Source organism: Hyposmocoma kahamanoa, unplaced genomic scaffold (assembly GCF_003589595.1).
Source record: "Hyposmocoma kahamanoa isolate Upper Pololo Valley unplaced genomic scaffold, ASM358959v1 67, whole genome shotgun sequence".
Taxonomy (NCBI): Eukaryota; Metazoa; Arthropoda; class Insecta; order Lepidoptera; family Cosmopterigidae; genus Hyposmocoma; species Hyposmocoma kahamanoa.
In genome coordinates, this window is record NW_020653855.1 from 7,601,904 (window position 1) to 7,628,154 (window position 26,251).

Here is a 26,251-nt window from a genome sequence, read left to right on the forward strand (position 1 = left end):
CCCCCGCGGCCGCTGCCCGCGCCCCGCGGACCCACCAAGGCGCTGGACCCCGAGGCGGCGCGCCGCAGGGAGGAGCTCAACCGCCGGATCTTGGAGACCAGGAAGCAGCTCGAGAACGTAAGTTCTGCCTCCGTGGCGCCACTAACTAACACCGGTTAGTCTGTGTATGTGTCGCTGTGGTCAGCCTCTTATCTTCTCCTTTCCCTACTCGTTTCTTGCCTATAGTAATCTTCTACAAAAACAGACATGACATTAACTATGACCATATTAATGATACCCTCTCTATGGTAGTTTATTGGTTTAATGCTAACAATTTATTGCTTAATGCCAAGAAGACAAAATGTGTTAAATTTGAATTGCCTAACGTAAAATTGTCTAGTCCAAGCATAGAAATAAACGGAGAAAAGTTAGAACTTGTTAATAAAGCAATCTTCTTGGGAGTGACGTTAAATAGTAAATTTCAATGGTTTCCACATATATCTTCCCTGGCCAGCAGATTAAGTTCCGCTGCATACGCAGTCCGTAGAATACGTGAGCTTACCGATGTTAGTACTGCTAGATTAGTTTACTTTAGTTACTTCCATAGTATAATGTCCTACGGGATTCGCATGTGGGGTAAAGCGGCAGATATTCAAACCATATTCGTATTGCAAAAACGAGCGATTATTTCTGTGTACCGTCTAGGCTCTCGGGTTTCTCTCAGAGAAAAGTTTAAGGAGACTAGTATCATGACTATGGCATCACAGTACATTTACTCAAATATTTTATATGCCCGTAAAAATATACATAATTTCAAAAAGAAGATATCCATAATATTAACCTTAGAGCTAAGTCCAAACTCATGGTACCACGGTTTCGTTTAACGAAGGTAAACAACTCTTTTATGGGGAACTGTATACATTTTTACAATAAGATTCCGGAGCATATATTAAGTTTATCATTTCCTAAGTATAAAAACTACATTAAAAATATTTTGATCGAAAAGTATATTACAAAATTGAAGACTACATGTTAGATAAAGATGTATGGAAAGACGACACGGCTCCAGAATCCACACAAATTTCATTCAAAGTACATTTACGTTTATTTGAAATTAGCAATCCTTAGAGTTTCTTGCTCGTTCTTCTGAAGGAAGTCAGCGTAGTGAACGAGCAGTAGCTTAATGTAATGTGTTGTAAATGTGACGTTTTCAAGCATTGACTTACAAATAAATGGACGACGGGTCTAATACAAAAACCACGAAAAAAATGTCCCAAGTCAACCTATTCGAAATTTAAATTATAATGTCATCGCAGTATCGCGCTGTCAGTAGAACAAATGAAGACTAAAGCGGAGTTTGGCGCTCTGTATACGATTTTAGCGCCTTACAAGTGCGGACACTTTTTAGCGCGGACCCGACGTCCATATAATTGTAAGTCAATGTTTTCAAGTGTAAATTTATTTTACCTATGGAATAAATGATCTTTGACTTTGACTTTGACTCTATGCAACACGTTTTATTTTCTCTTTAATAAATATTCGTATATTGTAATGAAAAACGTCTGTTACTACTCAGAAAACGGAAAATAACGTTGCCCGTTTTGAGCAGTCGCGCGGAACCGAATGCTAATGCTCATAAATGAAAGACTTACAAATTAATTTAATTTAAATTAACTTAATTATAGTAGGCACTTATCGCGTAACCTCGAGCGAGTCATGGAAACCTGGTGTAGTTTTAAGGTCGTGAAAACTAGTCCGAGAATGACCGTTGTAATGCAAACTAATATTAGAAATGCGAAAGTAATTCTGTCTATAGCAGACAAAACTGGCAACCCTGCAATAGTAATTTTACTCCGTCTTCAAAAAAACACAGATTATACCTATTTTTTTTTTGTAAAAGTCTGTCTCGGTAAGGGTGCTGAACAGAGGTGATTGGTGATTACTCCACCAACAAGAGTATGGGTCTTAGAAGAAAAAACCATTTACGTTTAATACGACGTACTTCTTGAAGGTTCCTGATTTTTCGTACGTAAGTGGCGCTACCGTATAAGCCGTAAAGCCAATGATCTTATGTATATGTATAAGATCATTGCCCAAAGCTAAATAAGTACGCATTTTTCCCACCAGGTGGCGTTCCGTTCTAACCTAAAATCAAGCCAATCTACTACGGACCTGTCTTACATACCAGAGAAAGATGGCTCTCGCCGCCGTCCTACGTCCATGGCCGTGCCTAGTAATAGACAATATGGTAAGTTTTTATATTTTCATTTTTTATATTGTGTGATATAACGCTTTTTGAAAGATGAAATTAAAATCTTATAACGAAGTACTATGGATACAGTCAGCGTCTACGAAATTAGAGCAATGAAAGTGTTCAAAAATCATCTTTGTCTCTAGTTATTTAACTACCTCCGTGACGGGACTTTTACCATACCGGCCTGTCACGCAGAGGCCCCAGGTTCGATTCCTGGGCCGGGAGAAATATTTGTATGGCCTAAATTTATTTCTCTCGTGAGTTTGGGTGTAATTTGTGGTGTATTACACAGGGTTTCCCTAGTGCGGGTCTTTGTTGAGTGTGTGCGTTATAGTTATGTATAACGTGACCATAAGTTCAGGTTTGAGCGGGACAGTCCCGCTTTTTATTTCGTGTCTCGCTGTCCCTAAATTACTCAAAATATATCGCTTTGACAAAACAGGATAATCGTGCGAAACAAAGTGCGAAAGCTACGTAAGATTAGCTCTTTTTTAATGTTTATTTATTAAACATTTTTAAATCTCTTATCACGAAATATTTTGTAACTATAATAAACATGTGTTTTATTTTAAACAAAACAATAATAAATTTACAGGCGTACCGCTCTTGAGGGAAAGTAATAATGGCCACGTTAGTTATGTAAGCATTTTCGATCGAAAGTAACTCATATGGTGACATGTTTTTGAGCACTTTGAAAACTCTGATCATTGTGATGCTGATTGTACTTTACAATTGTATTAATACGTAATTTAACTTAATGATATTTGATTTCGCCTTATACATGAGGTATTTTGAACTTGAAGATAGAAACTAAAACTTTTTTGTGCCATACTACCGTTGCCATACAAATTAGTAATTTTCACATTCCATTATATCATCGAGTATAGTGCAATTACGCGTAACTAGCATTTGACTAACTAACTCCATGTAATACGCGTAATTATCGTGACAACCAAATTACCGTGATTTACGGAAATGTTGTTATCAGTCCGTAGACGACAACACAAATTAATACTTACTGTGCAAAAATGACAGTCGTAGTCATTGAAATAACAAAGTAATAACGTTAAATCCCTCCCCTGTGGAATTTGGTTTGGTGCAGATACGCACTTTCTTACCAATACTACATACACGGATTTGCACTATCCCTGACGATATAGTATTTTGTTTTTAAAATGGCACTGACATAGTTTGTCGCTTCTATTACTAAGGATATAAGACACCGTTGGCGCTGTCGAACTATCGACTTTATTGCGGTGTTTCCGGTAGAGATGAGTCTTAAAAGGAACATTGCCATGAACTCAAAAGCTAGGCTAGATTTATTGCTAATAAATAAATAAACGACAAACCTCGATCAGAAATCCGATGATACAATATTCATTAATAGGATTTACATTTATAAAAATTCGACATTTATTATTGTATCTTACCACATTCATACAAGGTTTCAAATAGATTATAGCAGCTGCCCCAACTCTTGCATCAAGTTGTGTTGTATATCATTGGAAAGGCTCTGTGACACATTTCATGTTTGTAATTACATTTGCTTAACTGTATGAGCAGTACATTAGACACCTCATTATTTAACCTAAATATGTTGCTGATCGCGCGCGTTGTCGCTCTTACATTTTATGTACATTACACGTGTATGTTTACTGCAATAACGATCTTCGGACAGTATGGTACCTTACATAAGTAGAGCGAATGATTCTCTTGTATTTCTGGATTAGGGCGCCTTGCCATTATGTAGTGACGACAGGTAGTCGTGCAATTTAAAGTGTCGTGGCTTGGATATTTAACCGGAGTTGTTCACATATAATACAACACGATTAACTGTCGTTCACGACTTTTTTGACGTTGTGGGTAGAGCTAGAATGACAGTCGTCAGACGATAAACAAAACGTCACGATAAAAATGTGACGACAGATACTCGCAGCTTCAAACAATTCGGTCGTGCAAACAACAAGGCGCGTGCATAGTGAAAATAGCTACATACGACAGTCGTTTACCGATAAAATAAACATTCACAACTCAGTCACGACAGATAGTCGTGATATGGGAACAGGCTAGATGCGACAGTCAATATCAGATAAATAAAACGTTACGACATAATGGGAACGCGTGCTTAGATAGAAACGATTTTCAACGACGACATTTTTCAACCGCCTAACATCCTGGTGATGCGGTTTCTGATGATCTAATAACATTAAACTCCATGCATTTTCAAATGGACGGGAAAATTTTCATTTTCGAGCTCCATTCACGACAACATGGTCACTTATCATCAAGTAAGATTGTAGTTAAAACCTAGTTTATTATTCTTAGGAAAACAAAATATGCTCGTGTTGTGACCTTACTATAAATATTTAAATAATCAATTGTAAGAATTTTATACAAATCAAAAAATAAATATCTTCAAGTTTTTATACAATTTGCTGAAGCCATTATTGAGACCTTTCCATTGATAAAAACAGAGAGATTATTATGCCTTTTTTATCTTTTGCAGTTATATTTGACAGTTACGCTTGTGGTTCAATGTACGTTTATCCGAGTAATTTAAAAAATATCATCGGATTTCTGATTCGACGTTTAATATGATTGCTGTCAGAAATAAAATTTGAACTTTTTATATCAGGCGTTTCGAAATGGAAGGTGTAGAAAAATAAAGCACCTTTTATTCTATGAAGGAATAAAACTGTTTCCTAAGAATTTAGGACTTTTTTTCGTACAAAAGCCATCTATCCATTTTATACCCAATTTTGAAACGCAAGGTATAAAAGAAACCATTTTGCTAATGTGTGAAATCATCAACACTGCATTTATACACTAATATAATATAATGTATTTATTACTAACCATTTCATTTCCCTACATGCTACCCAGGACCTAACCCCGAAGAGAATCTAGACAGCATAAATTCTAATTACTTTGATAGCCTAAACCCTTACCAAACAAATCTAAATTTAGACTACCGTAATAAAAATCCTTATGCCATACCAGCTAATCTAAATAAGCTCATACCTGAATATTCAGAGAATATAGTGCCTTATGTACCTCCTCATAATATTGATACAGCACAAAATGATAAAAGAAATATGAATTTTACGCATTATGGAGCCAAACCCATTGTTTTCAAAGAACAAAAACCTTTGGCCTTTACTATAGATATGAAACCACAAAGTAAAGTGTTTAATAGACTATTTCCACAAAAAGAAGAGAAAGTTGCAAGAAACTTCAATTTAAACCTTACTAAAACCACTGAAGATAAACCCCAACCCAAACCAAAACCAAGTGCGAGAAGTATATTTAAAAATTACAAATCATGCCCAGTGTCACCTGTATCTGAAGAATGCAAATGGTCTGACAAAGCTCTTAAACGAAATCAAAAACAAGGAACGACAGAATCTAAGAAGAGAAATTCGCTAAGTTTCTTCGTTGGTTTTGATAATAAACTTAAAGATAATGGCAAAAGTATAGTAGATACAATCAAAAGCGATACTGAGAAAATGATTGCGGAAATAACTAAGAAATACGGTGATCTTGACGACTACCAGCCGACGTTACAAAATGACTTAGACTTAGAACCTACTAAAGAAGTAGACGAGAAAGATGATGGGAATTTCTCATCAGATTCTTTAGAAGATTGTAGTTTAAGTCAAGATGCTAGTTGCAAAAATAAACTTTACTCTAAAAAAGTTTGCAAGAAACATAATAAAGCAAAATCGATGCCACGTGCAGTTTCCAACTACGAAATCTATGATACTGACAAACCTACATTACCTATAAAACCTGCCCATATAAGTGGTGAAAAGAGTTCAACGTTGCCCAGGAATATGCCATCGAGTTTAGACGATATTATCGATGAAGATTACAACATGAATCCTCATTATAACATGTATAGATGTCAAAGTGTTTTGACTAAAAGATGCATCACAAGATCCAATGAAAGTGTCCTAAGTGACAATTCAAATTGTTCAAGTGTGTCAAATGAAATTTTTCTGAAATATGGAAACGAAGTTGCCTTTCAACAAGCTAAATTTGATAGCAGATACAATTTCAATGATTCCCATAATTGTTCATTTGAAAATCTAAATGAGCCTGACGAGAATTATTTGGAGAACCATAGACATAGTAGTGCCAGTTTCTTCCTAAACCAGAAACGATATAATAAATCCTGTAGTCAGGAGTCCGTTCTTTCTGACGAAATGTTTTTGGACGAAAATCAACTGTCAAGAACGAATTGTAACTCGCTTGAAAGTGTGTTGTCAGATGATTCGGAATGTACGAAAAGTGCACCATTAGAAATGCTATTTGAAGGCAATAAAGCTAAAAAACAACAAAGACATCCTGTAAACATACCAAGAAATAGTAAAAGTTGCTACGAATTCGACAATACGTCGAAAAGTTACGGCTCCAGTCCAAACAATCCACCCTATTTAGGTGGTTTTATGTATAATAATTATACGGGAGAATCAAGTCCCAAATGTAGAGAGCCGTGTAAAGAACCTTTACCTGTCAGTTTAGTAGCTCCAGTAAATAAAGTGTATGGCTTTGAGATCCCGGTATCCGAGTTTTCGGGTCATAAAACTGTAACCAGATCGAAAAGTCTATACAGCTCGTCGTCTAACCAACAACCGCCTCCTGCCAAGAATATTGCGTATTATTTCGACGGAAATAATATACAGCAGTATACTAAGGATAAGAAGAAAACTGACGAAATACCAAGACTTAACGCAGGAGACTATATGGCTAATACTACCAAGTCGCTGCAACCAAATTTCACAAACAAACTTAAGTATAAAAGTGAAATGGAGGGATGTGAGAAGAACGCTATGGTCAAGTCTAAAAGCTGTAGTTTTGAAGTCGTTTTGGAACCAGCATCCAAACCGAATCCATTAAAGAATTTAATGGAAAAACGTAATTCGCATGTACAAAAGAATCTGGAGAAATTCGAAGAACAAATTCGTAAACACGCTCAACACAAAATGACTAAAAACCATCTTAATAAAGAGAAAGCCAACAGTAACAAGAATAATATAACGAAAAGTCTCGAAAGAGGCTCAGGACACAAAAACAATAATACTAAGGTTATTATGGAGTTTGTTCCGCACAAACCTCCGAAACCCATTAAACGTTCTTCATCAGTCAAAATTAATAATAGACTTAAAGCTGGTAGTGATAAAACCGGCATTAGTACTTCTATATCTTCACAATATAAAGCTAAATTGGATGGACTTCACAACAAAAATTACTTAAACAAAAAACATGAGGATAAAAACTCAAACGTTGAGGACGTAGAGAAAACTTTCGATGTTTTTGTTAAAGAAAAAGATGTGAATGAGAATAAATCGGAAATTGCAATGGATAGTTTAGAAGTGTACGCCATGCAAAGAATGGAGCGTATGAAACAAGTTAGTATGGATTCGTTGGATGTTTTAGAAGATAATAACGATTTTGCTAAAGATTCCTTAGATTATTACGCAGAACAGGATAACAAAAGCTACAAGAGTGCTAAAGAACAATTAAACATGAGAATTTCAAGAGACATTGCTGTGCCTGGTAATAGTAGGTACTTCGATCCCAAAGAAAATGTATCAATAACAGAAGAAATTCGAAAATATAAATATATAGAACGGAAATTGGAAATTATTAATAAATTAGTTGAAATGGAAGAGAGAAAGATATTGCAAGAGAAAATTTTAAAGGAATGGCGTATGAGGCCTTTGAAAGCCAATATAAATGACGGAAGTGGAGTAGTCAAAGTTTTGTCTAGAAAATTTGAAAAGTTAGCCACAAAACAGGCTACAGTACCTAATTTTGCGTCTTTGGCTTTAGATGAGGCAGATACAGACACTGAAAATGAAACCAGTAATAAGGAAATAAAAAGAAATTTAAGTCTACCTGACATACTTGATACAGACCAAATTGGAGATTTAGTTGCAGTTGCCAACTCAGAAACGTCTAATGAAAGTGGCAACGTTCAAAAACCTGTAGAACCAAAATTGAATAATGAAATCCAAAATGAAGTGACACAACTTAAATGCCTAAAACAAAGAGTATACAACGATATGGTTATTCCGAAAACTGATTTACATTTAGATAGCGAAAACTACGAGTCATCAACAACAAGCTCCAGTTGCACTAACTCACCGAAAAGGTTATCATTATACGGCTTTAGCAGACCTAAAATGCCTTTCAGAAAAATCATACGCGTACCAACACCTAGATTGTGTATGGAATATAAAACCAGACCGAATATAGGTACTATAAGAGGAATTCTAGCCAAAAGAATGCCAATACCGACGCCTGTGTTACCATCGAAATTTGCTACACAAGGTTCGGAAACGCATGTCAGAAATATTAGATGTCGTGTTTATTTTTATTAAAAAATCTGTAATATATAAATCTTTTTCGTTATTTTCGCGATCTTTAAATTAGAAATTAGTATAATTTTGTGATACCTTGTGAAGGAGCCATAATTTTACATTTAAGATAAAAAAATATCATTCTTTTTTATTATTTTACAGCACTGGCTGTCTTCACAAATAATCACAAATCGTAGCTTTGTATTGTTTATTTATTGCATTTCATAGTTCATAGCATAAAATGCATGGTTTTTATGAATTTTTGTGTTGTCCGTTTTTGTTTTATTTTTAGAGCATTCGTTATGCTTTTGCAAAATTTATAGTGGCCTGAACATACTTTGAACATTATATAAAACGTATCTAGCCTGCTATTTTCGAAACTCCAAGCTTGGGGCCATAACGTCAACCAATGGCGTTGAGGGCTGCATCGTATTTTTATTATGAACAAACATTTTCAGAAAAGGTAAACAAAATAAGGGCCGGGGCTACAATTACCACTTGCTAACAAAACTGTTTTAGGACTGGGCACTTTTCTGATGAAAATATAAATATAAATATGAAAAATATACGAAAGAGATGGATAGGCCATTCTTGATGGTGTTACACGTTGTCACAGAGTGAAAATGATCCAGTTTAGGTTGGTTTATTGTGAGACTTACACAAAGAACATTAAACAAACATTAAGTCAATACACATCTAATAGGACTTACGATGTGTTTGTTTTCGGTTATTGTTATCAAAAACTTAACATTGTTAATTCTATCTTATTTACATGCCCTTAAAGCTGTCTGTTTTTAATAGTAGTCCATTCCTCATTGGCATTGTCTATTGAGATTTACGGTCTTTCAAATAAAGATGATTTTATGGCGTTATGTTCACACCACTATATCCCAATCCCGCATGTGGCTAACTCATGAATGTTGGTACAGCCAACCGTACGCATCTCTCCCCTGCGGATCAAGAGGAGGAATCTACAGGCATGCGACGAGCTATATCGCTGTCGGATTTGGCTGTTAAACCTACGCCGGCGCCTAGAACGCAAGGTGGGTCAACTGGTGGAGGTTATTTGGGTTGTGTTAGATCGTATTGAGTCAAGGTGGGCATAGTTTGGTTCATTGTAAGTGGTGTTGGCTCTACGTGATCGCTATTTACAATAGCTGGGTGTTATTTAATAAGTGCTACGGGTGCTAACGTTAACGTGGGCGGTTTTTGAGTCAAGTAGATAAACCTATATCCGATAGGTCATTTTAGGCAAAACTTTAGTAATTTCTGGCGATGCTAGGTTTAGATCATGTTTTCCCAAAGTGGCACTGAAGGCCTAGGGGTGCCAGGGGGTACTACCGCATTCGAAAAAAAAACCTGAATTGTGTATATAAATTACGTTATAAATATTTTTTTTCCTTGTGATTTTTTGTGTTAAATTAATATAAAAAGTACGTGTTTTCATTTTTTTTTGTGATCAACACCCACCGGTGTTGAAATTTTTTGTCTTGCCTAAATGAGCCAAAAAGTTTGGTAACGTATGGTTTAGATTATTAATTTTTAGATGATTTTTGTAATAGGTTTTCAATAAGGATTATTTGTCTATTGTTTATGTAGGCTATGTTATGTCAACGTATGCGGTAATTAACTTGAAATTATCATTATTTCAATCTGTGGGCTACATTGGCGTAATTTTGTTATCTACAAGCGCTAATATTAATGTAATTGTTGTTTAAGTCAAAGTGGTATTGCTACCGAGACTAGCCGATAAGTTTATGTCGGCTTAGACCGTAATTAAGGTAGGTCACTTTAGGCACAAATTAGGCGATTGCTGGCGGGCGGTGTTGGGTCTAGATGATCGCTTTTTGTAGTAGGTGGACCCTGTTTAATACGGACAAAACTCTACGTCTACGCCTAGACTACGGCAGTGTTTAGGTAGAGGTGGACGCCATTTTATTATAATTGTGAAAGTTGTATTGCTATCGTACCTATAGGCCTGCCGCTTAACTGAGTATCCTCAGAAAAATCTTGTTGAAATTATCCCGTATGCAGCGCGACATAATTGTTACGTAAACTGTCCCTCTTCCCGCACCCCGCAGCTACCTCAGGAACCGACTCAGTATTAACCTATACCGCTATAGATACAATTTGGGTCATTTTGGTCGGTGTAGGGTCTAGATAATAGCTATTTATAGTAAGGTGATCGTTATTCAATAAGGACTATGGGTTAATGTAAAAAAAATAATTAATATAGACTGTTCTTTCAACGTGGGCGGTAATTATTTCGACCATAATTTTAATCTGTGGGTTTCTTTGATGTAATGTTGTTGTATTATTAATAACATAAAAATATATTTTTATTTAATTGATATTCAAATATTTTTTGTGAAATTACTCCACTAGTTTGTTATAATTATTAATACAAAGATCGAACACATAGAAAGAATTCCTTCGATCCGGCCGGATTCGAACCGGCGTCTTCTAGCTTCTATATATATTTATAAATTAAGAAATGAAATATTAAGGTAAGTGTAAATGAAAATTATTGCTACTAATCCTAATATAAAAAAGCTTTTGCACTGTTGCATGAAATAATGACATTTCTGCATGTTACATTTAACCAGTATTTTCTATGGTAATATTACATTTATCTCTATAAATGTTAATGTGTATTTGCACGAGTAGAAAGAGCATAAAGGCCGTGAAAAAGAACTAAGAAAAACTATGATACTTATTTAACAGTTTTTATTAGTTTTTGATGAAAATTTTATCCCATAGTCTGATATTTATTTGTTGTAAATATTCAGGATTCTAGTTCCATTGTTACGTAAATTACATATTACACTGTGTGCTAGGTAGTTCGAATAGGATTTGGCAGCAGTAAGAAATTAGGAATTAAACATCAACTTGAATATTTATTTTTAAATGTTAGCTGTTGCTATCAAATTATATTTTGTTTATGGTATCAAATAATTTCTTTACACTTTGCAGTAGTTTTACACTATGCACCTTTTCAAGTAATTACACCCTGTATACTTTACAGTGAAGTATTTACAACATGTACACTTTGCAGTCAAGTACTTTACACCCTGTAGACTTTACAGTCCAATACCTTACACTCTGTATATTTTTGTAGTCGAGTACCTACTGTACGCTATGTACACTTTGCAATATAGTACTTTTACACACTGTATTCTTTGCAATAAAGTATCTTTCACACTGTATACTTTGCAACATAGTATCTTACAGATTGCATATATTGCGATTAAGTAAATTATATCTGAATATTCTTTACAGTAGATTCTATTCGTTGTAGTGGCCGAGCTGGTGGATAATATTGTCATAGGGATATATAACCATGTCGGTATTGTATTTCAAGCACTGTTAGCTGTCACGAAAATCATACTTAAATGTATAGGTTAAAGGATATTATATGCTTAACTAACATATTTATAACATAACGTCTACCAATCATTCTCGAAATTAAAACATCACTTAAGTGTTAAGTAGTAACGAACACTTAACTAGTTAACGCCATTGTAAATGGACGAGATTTCGTTAGCAAATTCAACTTGTGTGCAATTCAGCTGCGTAATTTCCGTGAGATTCATTGCAGCGGCTTTACTGGGCTTTCGTTTTCCAGGTCCTCCAAAGCAGGCGTCGCCTCAAAACGGCAATAATGCGAAGTCACCAAATACCTTCGTTCGCCCCCCACCACCTCGGTATAACAATAAGACCAATATGACACGAAGTTCCAGCGTCGGAGTTTTGAATCAGGTTTGTTTATTTATTTTTTATTTTTTTCTCAAACATGTACGGAAATATTTGCATTACTTTCAAAAAACGAACGCGGAAAGCTGCACATTTATGGGCCGTGCGGTTTTGAACGTGCGGCCAAGGCTTGCAAAGTAAGTATAAAAATCTATTACTGTCCGCTTCTCTAAACTTTTGAATCTACCTACTAATCATTATTTGTGTAAATAGGTAATAGAAAAAAACATACAGCCAACTGCTTAATGTTCGTAATTGCCAAAATTAAAAATACATATCTGTAACGCTTACTTAAAAAAAAGAGAAAGGCGGTAAAATAAAGTGCTTGTTATTCATTTATGTTTTTTTTATATTTTTGTCGCGAAAATGAGTTCTAGCGGGAGGAACGATAGCGGCACAAAGTAATGGATTGTATTCCGTCTAATGTAAAACAAGAGGCAATATTAGCCATGATATTATTTTTTTTACTCTGGCCTCTGCAATAATGTACTAAATTATAACGAGCGGCGGCAGCCTATTGGGGTAACCTCTACTTCTCATGAAATTACTCCACTAGTTTGTTATAATTATTAATTACAATCGAACGCAAAGAACTGCCTCGGTGGCCGAACGGTTACCATGCCGGACCGCCACGCAGAGGTCCCAGGTTCGATTCCCGGGCCGAGAGAAATAGTTGTATGGCCTACAATTATTTCTCTCGTGAGTTTGGGTGTAATTTGTGGTTGTCTATGCGTGTGTCCATGGTACCCGCGACACAGGGTTTCCCTAGTGCGGGGCTATGTTGAGTGTGTGCGTTATTTATTTATAATTTATTATTTATAAAAAAAAAATATTTTAATCTGACAGGACTGTCACATGACACACCTGTTTTGCACACAGGCACAAATTATACCCAAATTCACGAGAAAAGTTAATATAGGCCATACAAATGTTTCTCCTCGCTGGGAATCAGACCCGGGACCTCTGCGTGGCAGACCAGTATGGTAACCGTTCGGTCACGTAGGCAGTTAAAGATTGTAGTCTGATTTATAATTGTTTAGCGGTTTGCTGGTTTTTGATGAAATAAATTGTATTGAGTTACCCTTCCTGTGGGGCAAGGGTGTGAGCTTATGTATTGTGGGAGCGTACACGCATTTTACAAGACGCAGATTATAGCGTAGTGAGAGGTACTATTTAATATTAAACGAGGAATATAATCATAATTAAAGATTTACTGTTAGCGGTCACTTAGAAGACTCGTTAAGTACCCCCGATCTTCCTTTGACAACAACCCTCTTTTTTTATCTAGTTCTAAATATAAAACCACCCTCTTATTTTTTGCATAGCTCTAAATATAAAAGAATAACATCTATCTATCCAGCCTGCGCTACAATATGTATGATGAAATAAAAATAATGTTGTCTTAAAAGGTCGACTTCACTGACTCACTGATTCTTAGTGAATTAATTGAGAACCAAAAGTGACGGCGATTTGTTATCTGTAATTAAAATTTTGACTATAAATTGAAATAGGAAATGAAATTATTTTTCCGGATTTAAATCGCGTATATTTGTTTTTTCAAACAAACCGACGTTTCGGGCTCTTTACAGGTCCCATGGTCACGGTTGACTCACGGTTGACATGAGACCTGTAAAGGGACCGAAACGTCGGTTTGTTTGAAAAAACAAATGTACGCGAATTAAATCCGGAAAAATAGTTTCATTTCCTATGTGTAACAATCGCTAAAACCTAAGAACTCGATATAAATTGAAATTCAAAATTCGCCCTTCCCACAGAGCGACTCCGAGTCAGACCCTCAGCCATCCCGCACCCAGCCACGCACCCAGGGCCTGATGCGGCCGACAATCAGCAGCATGAACAAGCAGGCTGCCAATGCGGCCAGGAGACGAGGACTTGCAAATGCCTACAGTGCTGGTAACTTACATATTACATAATAAAATATTCATTTTCATCTTCAATTTCGTATTGTCCGTAAAATTAATTCATCACTTTAAAGTATATTTAACGACATGTTATTTTTTTAATAATTCGGGTATATTACGTATGGCAACTCTACTAAAGCGTAAAAGAGACGTGCCGTTGCCTGTACATGAAGCTTTTGAGAAAGTTATTTTAAAAACTGATTACGCCAATTATCCATTAAAACGGAGATCCAAGTTTGTTAACCTTTTAACTTGTCCTATACACGCGATGTCCCTAACAATTTTGGTAAAAAAATAACTTTTTTTTAATAATTTTAAAGACACCATGTGACTGGGTCTCTAGGACAAGTGACGAATTAACGACCAATAGGATTTATTTATTTTGAAATCTTCCAAACTCTTGATAATATAGGCATTCCATTGGTCGTTGAAACATTCCTCCGCTTTAGTGGATAATGGGGACATGGCTTTAAACCTTCATGCTACTGAATGTCACTGCCACCGCCGTAGCCTTTTAATGTGTAGTTATTTAACTAATTCTGCAATTTACGCTTCTAAAGGGGCTACCGTTATGTTTGTGAATCTCCCGGCATGTTAGATTGAAGCTTTACTGCGATTGTTAATGCACCTGTCATATATGTATACATTGAGTGTATAAACAGAAATATTGTCGAAATATGGGCCATACGTCACTGGCAAGTCATCAGGCAAATGGGCCTTATATCACTTTTAAATATGAACTCTCATTTGCGCTGAAATCACAAATTAGAAAGCTGAAATAGTACAGAGCCAACAACTGACCTGTGTGTTCGTCTCCGTGTATTAAAAACGTATTCTGTATGTATTGTAATAAAGATAATAATATCTATAACTATGGGGGGCTGTTCCATTCGGTGGTGTGGGAAAAACAGTAAAATAATTAATTACAAAAGAAACGGTATCGTATTTCATCGGTAATTAAATATGAAATAAGTAATTTTTCAATTTTCGTCAATTATAGCAAAGCTTAAGTTAAACTGGTCGTTATGAAGTGAAACAATTGACGACATCCGTCAATTGTTTCGAATTCGGGCTGGCCAATCGGAGCAGCAGTAATCGCCGTAATGATTTGGCAGAATAGTTTTCGAACAAATTAAATGACATTTCGTCTCTATTTCTGGTTATGTACTCGATGTATGTATATTATATGCGTCCCTCTAAATTCTCTCTTAAGAAAAGACCCTTGCTCTGTAGTGTGAGTAATGCGAGTACAGCATGATAATCAAAACTATACCATTCATAGTTCAATATTTTGACATAATTAGCAGGAAATACATTATGGTGACAGTTTTATTTTTCTGTCTTCTGTGTCTATAAATGGTAGCCCTCCCACAAAAATAGATTAGATAACGAATGTAACTATCACATATTAACCATTGCACAGTGAACCTAAACACTGGTAACCAAGAGGAGTCGTCTTCGGAAGCCGAAGAACGGACTTCGGAGAAGCCAGCTGTTCCACCGAGGCCCAGAGCGGGCAGTGTGGATCATACTAGAAGAATAGGTAAGTTGTTTTAACGCCAACATGAAACAAGTAGGTTCCAGGTACTTCTTCTTTAGACATGGTAACAAGAAAGTATGGTCGATTTTTAGCGGCGGAAAACAAGCAAACATTGAAAAAATTAAAACAAACAAGTAATCTATTTATTGAGATTTTTTCACAGAAAATTTATAATTGACCAGGTGGGATTTGAATCCACGTCCATGCTGCACGGTAGCATTGTTCTTACCAACTGAGTTACGGGTCAAGTTATCGAGCCATCGAGATTCTCCATGTTTTTTGTTAAAGATTTTTGTACTGGCTTTCGTAATCATACATTCATAATCAGTTGCAGTAGAGCGTCTTGTGTAAGATTTCGTCCAGGGAAGTACTGCCACTTTATCTATTTCTGCCGCCAAGCAGTAATGTCAGCATTACTGTGTTCCGGTTGTGAAGGGTAAGGGTGCTGGTGAAGTTACAGGCACATGGGACTTGTCAACTTATATCTCAGGGAGACGGGCGCAGTGGCAGTGCCCACCAGATCTTAGCGATTTAAGGATCTGAGTGGCACTGTAACTGTTATTGAAAGGCGTGTACTCGTAGCTTACCATCAGGCGCACGACTAGTTTGTTCCGTCACTTGATATTATAAAAAAAATCAGAACAAAAGTAGTGAAGTTATTTCTAAAAAAAAATAAATACATTTGATCCAAAAGCGATATCTGCGTCAGTTGTGATACCTGTAAAGGTATCGCATGCGGTGAGGTTATTCAAAAATCTCTCACTAGATGTCACTAGCCGGCGACGAATGCCGAGAGCCCGTACAAAGATCTATAACAAAAACACAAGATAATTTCAAGGGCTCGGTAACTGGGCCCGGAGCTCAGTTGGTAAGAGCAATGCTACGGTGCAGCATGGACGTGGATTCAAATCTCACCGGATCGACGAAAGTTTTCTGTGGTCCCATTTAAGTTGCAAGAAAATATTCCACCGTTAATGGTGACAAACAAGGGGATGAATTATATACTTTTGAGGTCGTTTTTTTTTAATACTAATACGTATTCTTTTTCATTCTATTTGGAAATATATTCATAATGAACGATTTCACAAGTAAAACACAAAAATTCTTCTGGATAAAGCACAAATTATAAGAAAGCTCCGTCTCGGGATTGCGTTCGCTCGGTCACTACCGACATTACCCTTTAATATATTGTTTGAGGTAACTTTATGACAATACGTTCTCGTTCGCAGGACGCAGTGGTAGCGAACGCGATCTATCAGCAAAAGCGCGGGAAGTTACAGCCAGACTGACGGCCAACACACGGCCTAGGCCGAAAACCGAGACAACAACAGCTGATAACAATTGTAAGTATTTTAACTTCACTCTTAACATGATCACGAAAAAGATATGTATCTTTCTTCTCCTGACTGACTGACGTAGTTACGACAAATAATTTGCAACGTTTTTTCAATACATTTATTGTTTTCTTTTTTAATGTGGCAAGTACAATAAATAATTAATAAATAATTATTAGACATCAACACATACGTTGCGCTGATCCCTAAGTAAGTAACTAAAGTATTTTTGTTATGGAAATAACGACGGTACCACAAAACCCAGACCCGAGACAGTATAGAACTTTTTATATGTTACTTAGTATAATTGATGGTAGAGTTAATTTTTTGGCCATTTCTGACATGATATTCTATATACAGGGCGCGTCACACAGCTTTAGGATACGTATTTTAAATGTTATAGATAGGATATTTTGCTTCATAGAGAAATTATTTTATTTTTCAAAGTCAGTACTACGACATTCCAAGATTTTTAATACTTGCTTTTTTTATAATATCAAGTGAGGGGACGAACAAGTTGTGCGCCTGACGGCAAGCTAAACGTCTGTCCATGGCAATTGCAGTGCCACTCAGAGCTTTAAATCTAAAAAATCTGAGGGGCACTGCCACCCTGAGACATAAGTTGACAAGTCCTATGTGCTAAATCGGAACGCAGTAATGCTCCCATTACTTCTTGGGGGCAGAAACAGGTAATGTGGCAGTACTTTAACGTTCGAATACTTTCGTAAGGAGCTCTACTGCTACTGCTTGCCTCATCTGAGAATCGAACTGACCAAATGTGAAAAAATTGACGTTAATCATTACTTTCAGTGTCAGTGGCTGCTCTAACTGAGCAGTTAACAAAAACCGCCAGTAAAGTGGTACAACTGTACAGAAGTCTGCAGAGAGAGCCGAATGCTGCAGCCGACATCAGCGGTGAGTACTGTTAGAGCAAGTTAGTTAATACTTAATAATTAAATTTTTATTGAATTGATATTCAATTTTTTTTTTGTGAAATTACTCCACTAGTTTGTTATAATTATTAATACAAAGATCGAACACTCAGAAAAAATTCCTTCGATCCGGTCGGATTCGAACCGACGTCTTCTTGCATACCGTGCCAGACGCTATACCAACTAAGCCACGGAACGAACCAACGGACCTCACGAATTCTTCTATGTGCTTGCGTCGTGTCTTTGTACTTGGTCTTTCAACGACTTTTTAGTTGTAGCGCCATCTATGAGAAATCTATTACAGATTTATCACCCAGTTAGTACCTTTACAGCTACCAGTCCTGGCGAGAGATGTCGCTATTCATTTTATTATATAATACTTAATATATTTATATATTATATTTTCTAATACTTAATAATTTATTTATTTCATAAAATTACACAGTAAAACTCCATTCCAATAAATAGACAATTTATATTGTCAATTCATAGAAGACAGACGTTCATCCATCCTCTCACAAAACCTCAAACATGCATCACACATCATTATCATTTACATCAAGGACGATACCGCCTCCACACCTTGCTCTTAGTTAGGACTTTTTAACGATCTCTAGCTGTAGTTAAGGAAATGAGTATTAGTTATTTATTTACGGGAAAGCAAAGATGATGCCATCGAGTATAGAACTACAAATAGAGACGAAATAACGGCCATTCACCTCTGGCAACTCATCAGGCAAATGGGCCGTATATCACTTTTAAATATCAACTCTCGTTTGCGCTGGAATCTGAAATTAGAAAGCGGAAATAGTACAGCGCCAACAACTGACCTATGTGTCTCCGTATATTCCAAAAATATTATGTATTTATTGTAACAAAGATAATATGTCTAACGATGAGGGGTGTTCCGTTCGGTGGTGTGGGAAGAACAGCAAAACACCTAATTACAAAACAAACGGAATCACATTTCATCGGTAATTAAGTATGTATTTTTTCAATTTTCGTCCATTATAGCAATGCTCAAGTTAAACTGGTCGATTTGAAGTGAAACAATTGACGACACCCGTCAATTGTTTCGAATTCTGGCTGAGCAATCGGAGCGCAGTTACCGACGTAATGATTTGGCAGAATAGTTTTCAAACCAATTAAATTACATTTCGTCTCTATTTCTGGTTATATACTCATCATACATACACAACAAAAGTATCATATTTATTGTCTAACATACCAAGTTATGCAGATGCAAGAGTGTATGAAAATGAATTATTCAATTATAACAATTTATTATTATTATTTAAATAAATTGAAAACAAATAACGTACAAATTGAAACGAATATACAGTTTGTTATATGCTGTCATGTCATTAGTGTTAGGCAAATGGCGTATATGATTGCCATTTAAGTTATTTTTCGAATCTATTTTATTACTTTCCCAAGAATTGTTTTAATAATTTCGTAATTTTATTAATGAGTAAATCCTCGTTGAGCATTAAAGTGATGAACTCATTATCATAAGTACAGACTTAAGATTTTTAAAATTAATACGTGCTTTTATGTATTGTATCGAATTACAAATAGTATTTGACTAAGGCTGTTTCTTAATGTCTGATCTAGCTACGCTAAACTAAATTGCGAAAATAATAATAATAATAACGCACACACTCAATATAGCCCCGCACTAAGGAAACCCTGTGTCACGGGTGCCATGGACACACAAATAGACATCCACAAATTACACCCAAACTCACGAGAGAAATAAATGTAGGCCATACAAATATTACTCCCGGCCCGGGAATCGAACCTGGAACCTCTGCGTGGCAGTCCGGCATGATAACCGTTCGGCCACGGAGGCAGTTAAAATACTAATCATCCAGACCAAAGATGTTTTGGCGAAACATATTGCAGCGCCATCTATTACTACAAAATTGAACTACGAAGTTCAAAGCTGTCATATAACATCAACGTATGTGTTTCATTGATCCAGGTTTAGAAGCGGCGATCGTGGAGACGCAGAAGGTTCTGCGCAGCGCCGTGGAGCAGTCGAACGGCGACGCGCCCAGCAGCCTCTCCTCCGAAGGGGACATGCTCAACGCCAGGCTGCGACTCGAGCACTTAGTCAGTAAAGGTGAATAGAGATGGACCACAAAGTCCCTGAACGCACGGGTTGCCTCATCCGCCACAATATTACAAAAAAAGTTTTGCAATCTAAATAACTTAAACCGCCTCTAGACAACATAAAATTTAAAAGTATCGTCATCAAAACGATGTATACTAAAAATAACAGTTAAATATGTCTTAAATCTTTACAAAAATACTACCTATAAACATTATTATAGAGTCCGCCTTTTAAACTGAAATTATTGTTTTTTTTTTATAATACCAAGTGACGGGACTAACAAGTCGTGAGCCTGATGTTAAGCTATACGCCTGTTCATAACAGTTGCAGTGCCACTCAGAGCTTTAAATCGCAAAGATCTGAGGGGCACTGCCACTGCGTCCATCACCTTGAGACATAAGTTGACAAGTCCCAGTGCCAGCATTACTGTTTGGCGGCAGAAATAGGTAAGGTGGCAGTACTTCCCTGGACGAACTCTTTTACAAGGAGCTCTACTGCTGCTACTGATTTCGTTTCTCTGATCACAGATATGTTAATAATTCAATTTTGTAAAAAAAATCGATTATTATTATAAGGAGGGCAAAACTTTGCTTAAATCAATTTTTAAAAAACTTTCTATGACAAATGAATGCAAGGATCGAACACACAGATAAATTATCGTCGACTCGGTGGGACTTGAATCCACGTCCGTGCTGCACTGTAGCCATTGCCCTTACCAACTGAGCTACGGGTCCAGTTACCTAGCCGTTGAAATTCTCTTGTGTTTTTTTTTTTATATAGATCTTTGTTTTTGGCTCTCGGCATTCGTCGCCGCTAGTGACATCTAGTGCGAGATTTTTTAATAACCTTCTCAGCGCAGCCGATGCCGGGTCTACAAAAATTTTTCTGTGTGTTCGTTCCTAAAAAAATGTTAATAAAATCGTAGTTTACGTAATTTACAAGAACCAACCTTTTACAAGAAAATCAACCTTGAACCACATAGCGATTAGACCTAATATCGGAAACTAAACTAATCAGCCGGACTTTTGAAAAAAAAGAAACACTGCATTATTTTGGAGATTTTACTAGTATCCTACTGAATAACTGTCTCCGTGGCAGAACGGTTACCGTGCTGGAATGCCACACAGAGGTTCCGGGTTCGATTCCCGGGTCGGGAAAAATATTTGTATAGCCTACACGACGGCCTCCGTGGTCGAGTGGCTTGCACACCGGTTTTCATAGTGTCGCCATCTCTGAGGTCCCGGGTTCGATCCCCGGCCGGGCCAGTGTAGAAAACTTTTCAATATTGTCTCGGGTCTGGGCGTTTGTGATACCGTCGTTGTTTCCGATTTCCATAACACAAATACTTTAGCTACTTACGTTCGGATCAGAGCAACGTATGTGGTGTTGTCTAATATTTATTTATTTATCTCGTGATTTTGATTGTAATTTGCGATTGTCTATGTATATGTCCATGAGACCCGCGATCCACGATTTCTCTAGTGTGGGGCTTTAAAAAAAATAAAAATATGCCGGTCACGTGACTCGATTGAAGCAATAATAACTTCTGTTTGTCCACAGAATCCAACGCTAACAATCCAGCAATGTCCCTAATAGAGCAATATTCTGATATACTTTTGAATATGATGCAAAGCAAAATGGTTTCCCAATTCGCCAACAGCCCCCAAAGTCTACCACCTACCACGAGAGAACCTGGGGGAGAAAGCTAGTATTCGCTATAGACTATGTCATTAAGTAAAGTCAAGATAAGCTGGCATCAGAAGCTGTTGTGTCACTTTATCTCCAACCAATGGACATCAAACAATGCCAGGATTATCCCAGATGGTATATTATAACGTACGAGGATATTTTTAACTCTGTGTATTCGTTTTAGGCTTCTAACTTTTGATAGAACTACTTTAAGATCCCAGGAACGCCTTTGAGTTCTGTACATTGTTGTAAAAATTATATGAATGCCTGCACAATTTATGAATGCAATAACAATTTTGTGTGTGTTGTTATTTTGTTTAATATTCAACTAGGAGTTTTTAAAAGTTTTAAGTCATCATTCTAATAGATATATAATCTAATAGATATAGAATAATTTTTACGCGTGTTTATGATTATTTTACCCAATTACGCTGAAGATAAAAAAGGTGATGTTTTTAAGCAAGTGCGTACGTATCTTACCATATACAGTTTTTACTTCAAACCGGTATAGATAAATGAGGTGTTCATAGGCTTATTGTAATCCCGGAGGTGACATAGGATACATGACGTCATGATAAAACCAATATAGGGGACTCCAAAGGCATCTTTTGTGTGATTGGATTTTTTTGAACAGATCTAATAATTATATTACGAAATGTTCAAATTGGAGACTTCTTAATTACTCGATGTCATGTAACGTCATATTGCAACGTTTACACCGAAAATGAGTTTTGTAATTTCGGCGCTTTCCACTTTGTGATTGGTAGATATGGATAACGCCGAAATTACGTAGCTGAATTTTAATAACTGTGGCGCTTTATTCGTTGACCAATATATGCTATGACACTGTCGTATTACGTCTATGGCTTCCATTTTTAAAAAGAGTTTGCCTTATAAATCTTTCGTATATTAACTTTTTTATCTAAAAAAACCGATTTCAAAGCTTCGTGGAATGACATCTATTTGCCAAGTTTTGTTGAAATCTTTTTAACAAAAAAGGAACCATTAAAATCGGTTTACAAATGCCGTAATCACGTAACATATACCAAAAAATTACTGTCGAATTGAGAACTCCTCCTGTTTTGAAGTCGGTTAAAAAACATACTAAAGCCATATCGAGTTGAATATTAACATTGAAAGAAAGTGACAATAGAAAATACTCGGCGCCTAAGTTACGGCGCAGTGTGGGGCGGGAGATACGTTGCCTTCCCGCTTTGTCATTCTGACGTCGTCCCTGTTAGTGGTTATGTTTTTATCTTGTGTGATAATGTCATCTTGATTAAACGGATCGACACTTGAGCATGCTGTACATATACAGGTACTTTCAAAAGCTTATTTTCTTCAATCTATAATTTTTAATTATTTTCTAATCCCAACGGTCTTCAGTCATTATCGTGCTTCTTCTTTCTCTCGCGTGATAGTACAAATAATATACGGCTAGCAGAGTCAGTGACGTAGTGACAGATGGAAGCTAAAAGATAGCCCCATCCGTGCCACTGTCTTTACAGACCTTGTTTACAGAGAGGCTTTTAGTTAGATAGTCCATTGGCAGTGAGAATTTATGTTTTTGCTATGGCGTTATTTTTAATTTAGCAACGCCATCTGTTGACGAATAAGACGCACTAATTTTCCAGCTTTCGAGAGTTCCACTAAACATAGACACAAAATAAAAATAAACTTAATTAGATTTTGGGTTCCGGCCATCGATTTAAACTGCTGAAGGAAGTGAAAAAGTATATTAGGTTATAAGGTGTTTTAATAATTGAAGGATTTTTAGTGAAATTGGTAGTGTGGATTTAGCGGTAAAGAATGTTCCAAATTTTAAAATACGCGGGAAGTTTTGACATTTTATTATTTTAGTTTTACGGTTTTGGATACGCTGTATTAAGCTGACAATTAAGAATTATGTTGCCACGTAATTAATATGGTAGTAAATATTAGTTAACGTGTTATTATTGTAAAATAAATGTGAAAAGACATTGTGAAACTCTGATTTTATTCGAATATAAAATTTTAAGTTTTACAAAGCACGATTTTTGGGAATTATTTGTGGTTTTAAATTAAAGAAATTTTGATAGTTGAAATAAATAAATATGTAGTTTAAATAATATATCGAATGGCAATAATAGAGTTTTTTATTTAAAAATAACTAATTCTTGAAATAACATCTATTTAACAATAACGAATTGAAATCAGAGTTTTTTTATAAATAAATTGTGATTTTTCGACTGCCATCTTTTAAAAGTATTCCATTTATACTAATGCATTTAAGACACGTCATTCCATTTTTAAAAATACGTTTTTCATAAAACGTTTAACGTTAATACTACTTAGATGTGTTTTCTTTAAAAAAAAAATAATGTTCTATTTGTAAACAACCGATCGGAAGGCGGTTTAAAATTTGTTATGATCCTCTATCTTATCTGTGGTATGATGGGTGTTGCCATTGTGCAAATGGTGTTCTATAGTCTGTTCCAATACATTTTGGACGAAATGTAAACAAAACGATTTGGTTGAATTTTTGAAGTAATCACTCAAGAAATCTAATAAGTAACATTTTTACGTGTTTATCGACGTTCTTGACTGGATATCATGACTTTTTTCATTTGAATAACATCGTAAAATCGTATTTGAAAAATGGTAGTAAAAAAGGAAGACATATATGAATAGTCTATGGTTGCATAGTGCTGTAAGGAAAAAACATTGAGTTCATTCAATTAAAGTTTTTGTAATCAATTAGTAAATCAAAAATTTTGAATACGCTTTTATAGGTTATGTAATGAAAACTGCTAGTATGACTTAATTAAACAAATCGATTCATTCAATTGATTGATTTGTAGTTGGCAGTGAAATTGGCCATCACTAAACCATCTATGGTTGGGTTACTTCGTTGTTTAAAATGAATTGAAACTAAGTATAGTAGCCATAGTAATTGACGGACCATTCGTTACTTTCCTGTTTTTAGATATCACAAGATAAGTTGATGGCATGCCTACGTTTACTATGCCAATTCCGTTAAAGTAAATTCACATTGACGGAATATCGTGCATAGACTCTTCTTCAATGTGAGATGAGCCTTTCTTTCTTTGTAAGATGGACCACACATAGATATTAAATAAAAGTGGCCTTGTCGTATCGATATTAATTGGTGTGCACTGAAATACTTGCCATCATGGTTAAAGGATTTGTCAATCAGCGTATGATATTCGCCGATTGTTGCCCAGGTTGCGCCAGAGCCACAAGAAAAGAATGGTACGTTGCCTCTATCAAGTATATAACCAGAAATAGAGACGAAATGTCATTTAATTTGTTTGAAAACTATTCTGCCAAATCATTATGGTGACGACTGCGCTCCGATTGGTCAGCTCGAATTCGAAACAATTGAGCTATGCTATAATGGACGAAAACTGATAAATTACATATTTAATGTATAATAATTAATAACATGTGATTCCGTTTGTTTTGTAATTAGATGTTTTATTGTTTTTCCCCACACCATCGAATGGAACAGCCCCCCTTTGTTAGAGATATTATCTTTATTACAACAAATACATAATGTTGGCGGAATATACGGAGACGTACACACAGGTCAGTTTTTGGCGCTGTACTATTTCAGCTTTCTAATTTGTGATTTGAGCGCAAACGAGAGTTAATATTTAAAAGTTACATAAGGCCCATTTACGTTATGAGTTGCCAGCGATGGATTTATTTTATTATTTCTTCTTTCGCTCTTATTTCGTCTCTATTTCTGGTTATATACTCGAAGGTTGCGTCGTACGGGGAAGCGCCTTTCGTGCATCATAATAAAAAATGACCATTTTATGTTAAGGAGAAAATTAACCAATCATGTTTTATGTTTTCACGGACAATGCTTGATTATTACAACGCTAGATTTAAAGATATTGTCCATGGCTTCGAATTTAAAAATAATATTAATATATATATGAAAAATCGTTTTGGTCACTGGTAGTCGTGTTTTTGGCGCCATCTATAACCTCGTAAACTCTAGTGTGTGGTCTGTCATAATGATATTTAACCCCATTAAAAAAATAATCTCTTTCAAGGATTTGTAACTTTAAACAAAATGTGATCAGGAAATTGTAAATATGCTATTGTACAATATTGTTCTCCATTTGCTTGAGATATCATTAAGTATTATTTGTCAACATAGAAATAATTTCTGTCAAAAATTGTCATTTGACTTTGTTGAGTTAATAATGCTCAGTGTAAATAACCCGCAAACATAAGGGTCATACACATAGCGACCGAATGGTCACACTGTCAAACTGTCAAAAAACAGATATCATTTTGACATTTTTGACATTCGTCAGTCGCCTTCTAGTGACATTTCTATAAGTCGTATTAAT

At 35.9% G+C, this 26,251-nt stretch overlaps 1 protein-coding gene across 1 annotated transcript in view; it reads left to right on the forward strand.

Moving 5' to 3' along the window:
* Nucleotides 1–22,805, forward strand: part of LOC113232166 — a 194,754-nt gene extending 171,949 nt beyond the window's left edge. Inside the window, exons 25-35 of the mRNA XM_026466804.1 lie at nucleotides 2–117; nucleotides 2,107–2,227; nucleotides 5,117–8,569; nucleotides 9,528–9,641; nucleotides 12,224–12,357; nucleotides 14,127–14,265; nucleotides 15,697–15,816; nucleotides 17,043–17,156; nucleotides 17,958–18,062; nucleotides 20,064–20,204; nucleotides 21,756–22,805. Of these exons, the coding sequence (XP_026322589.1) occupies nucleotides 2–117; nucleotides 2,107–2,227; nucleotides 5,117–8,569; nucleotides 9,528–9,641; nucleotides 12,224–12,357; nucleotides 14,127–14,265; nucleotides 15,697–15,816; nucleotides 17,043–17,156; nucleotides 17,958–18,062; nucleotides 20,064–20,204; nucleotides 21,756–21,904 (4,706 nt within the window). The 3' untranslated portion in view covers nucleotides 21,905–22,805. The remainder of the gene's footprint in view (nucleotide 1; nucleotides 118–2,106; nucleotides 2,228–5,116; nucleotides 8,570–9,527; nucleotides 9,642–12,223; nucleotides 12,358–14,126; nucleotides 14,266–15,696; nucleotides 15,817–17,042; nucleotides 17,157–17,957; nucleotides 18,063–20,063; nucleotides 20,205–21,755) is intronic.
* Nucleotides 22,806–26,251: the final 3,446 nt, after the last annotated feature.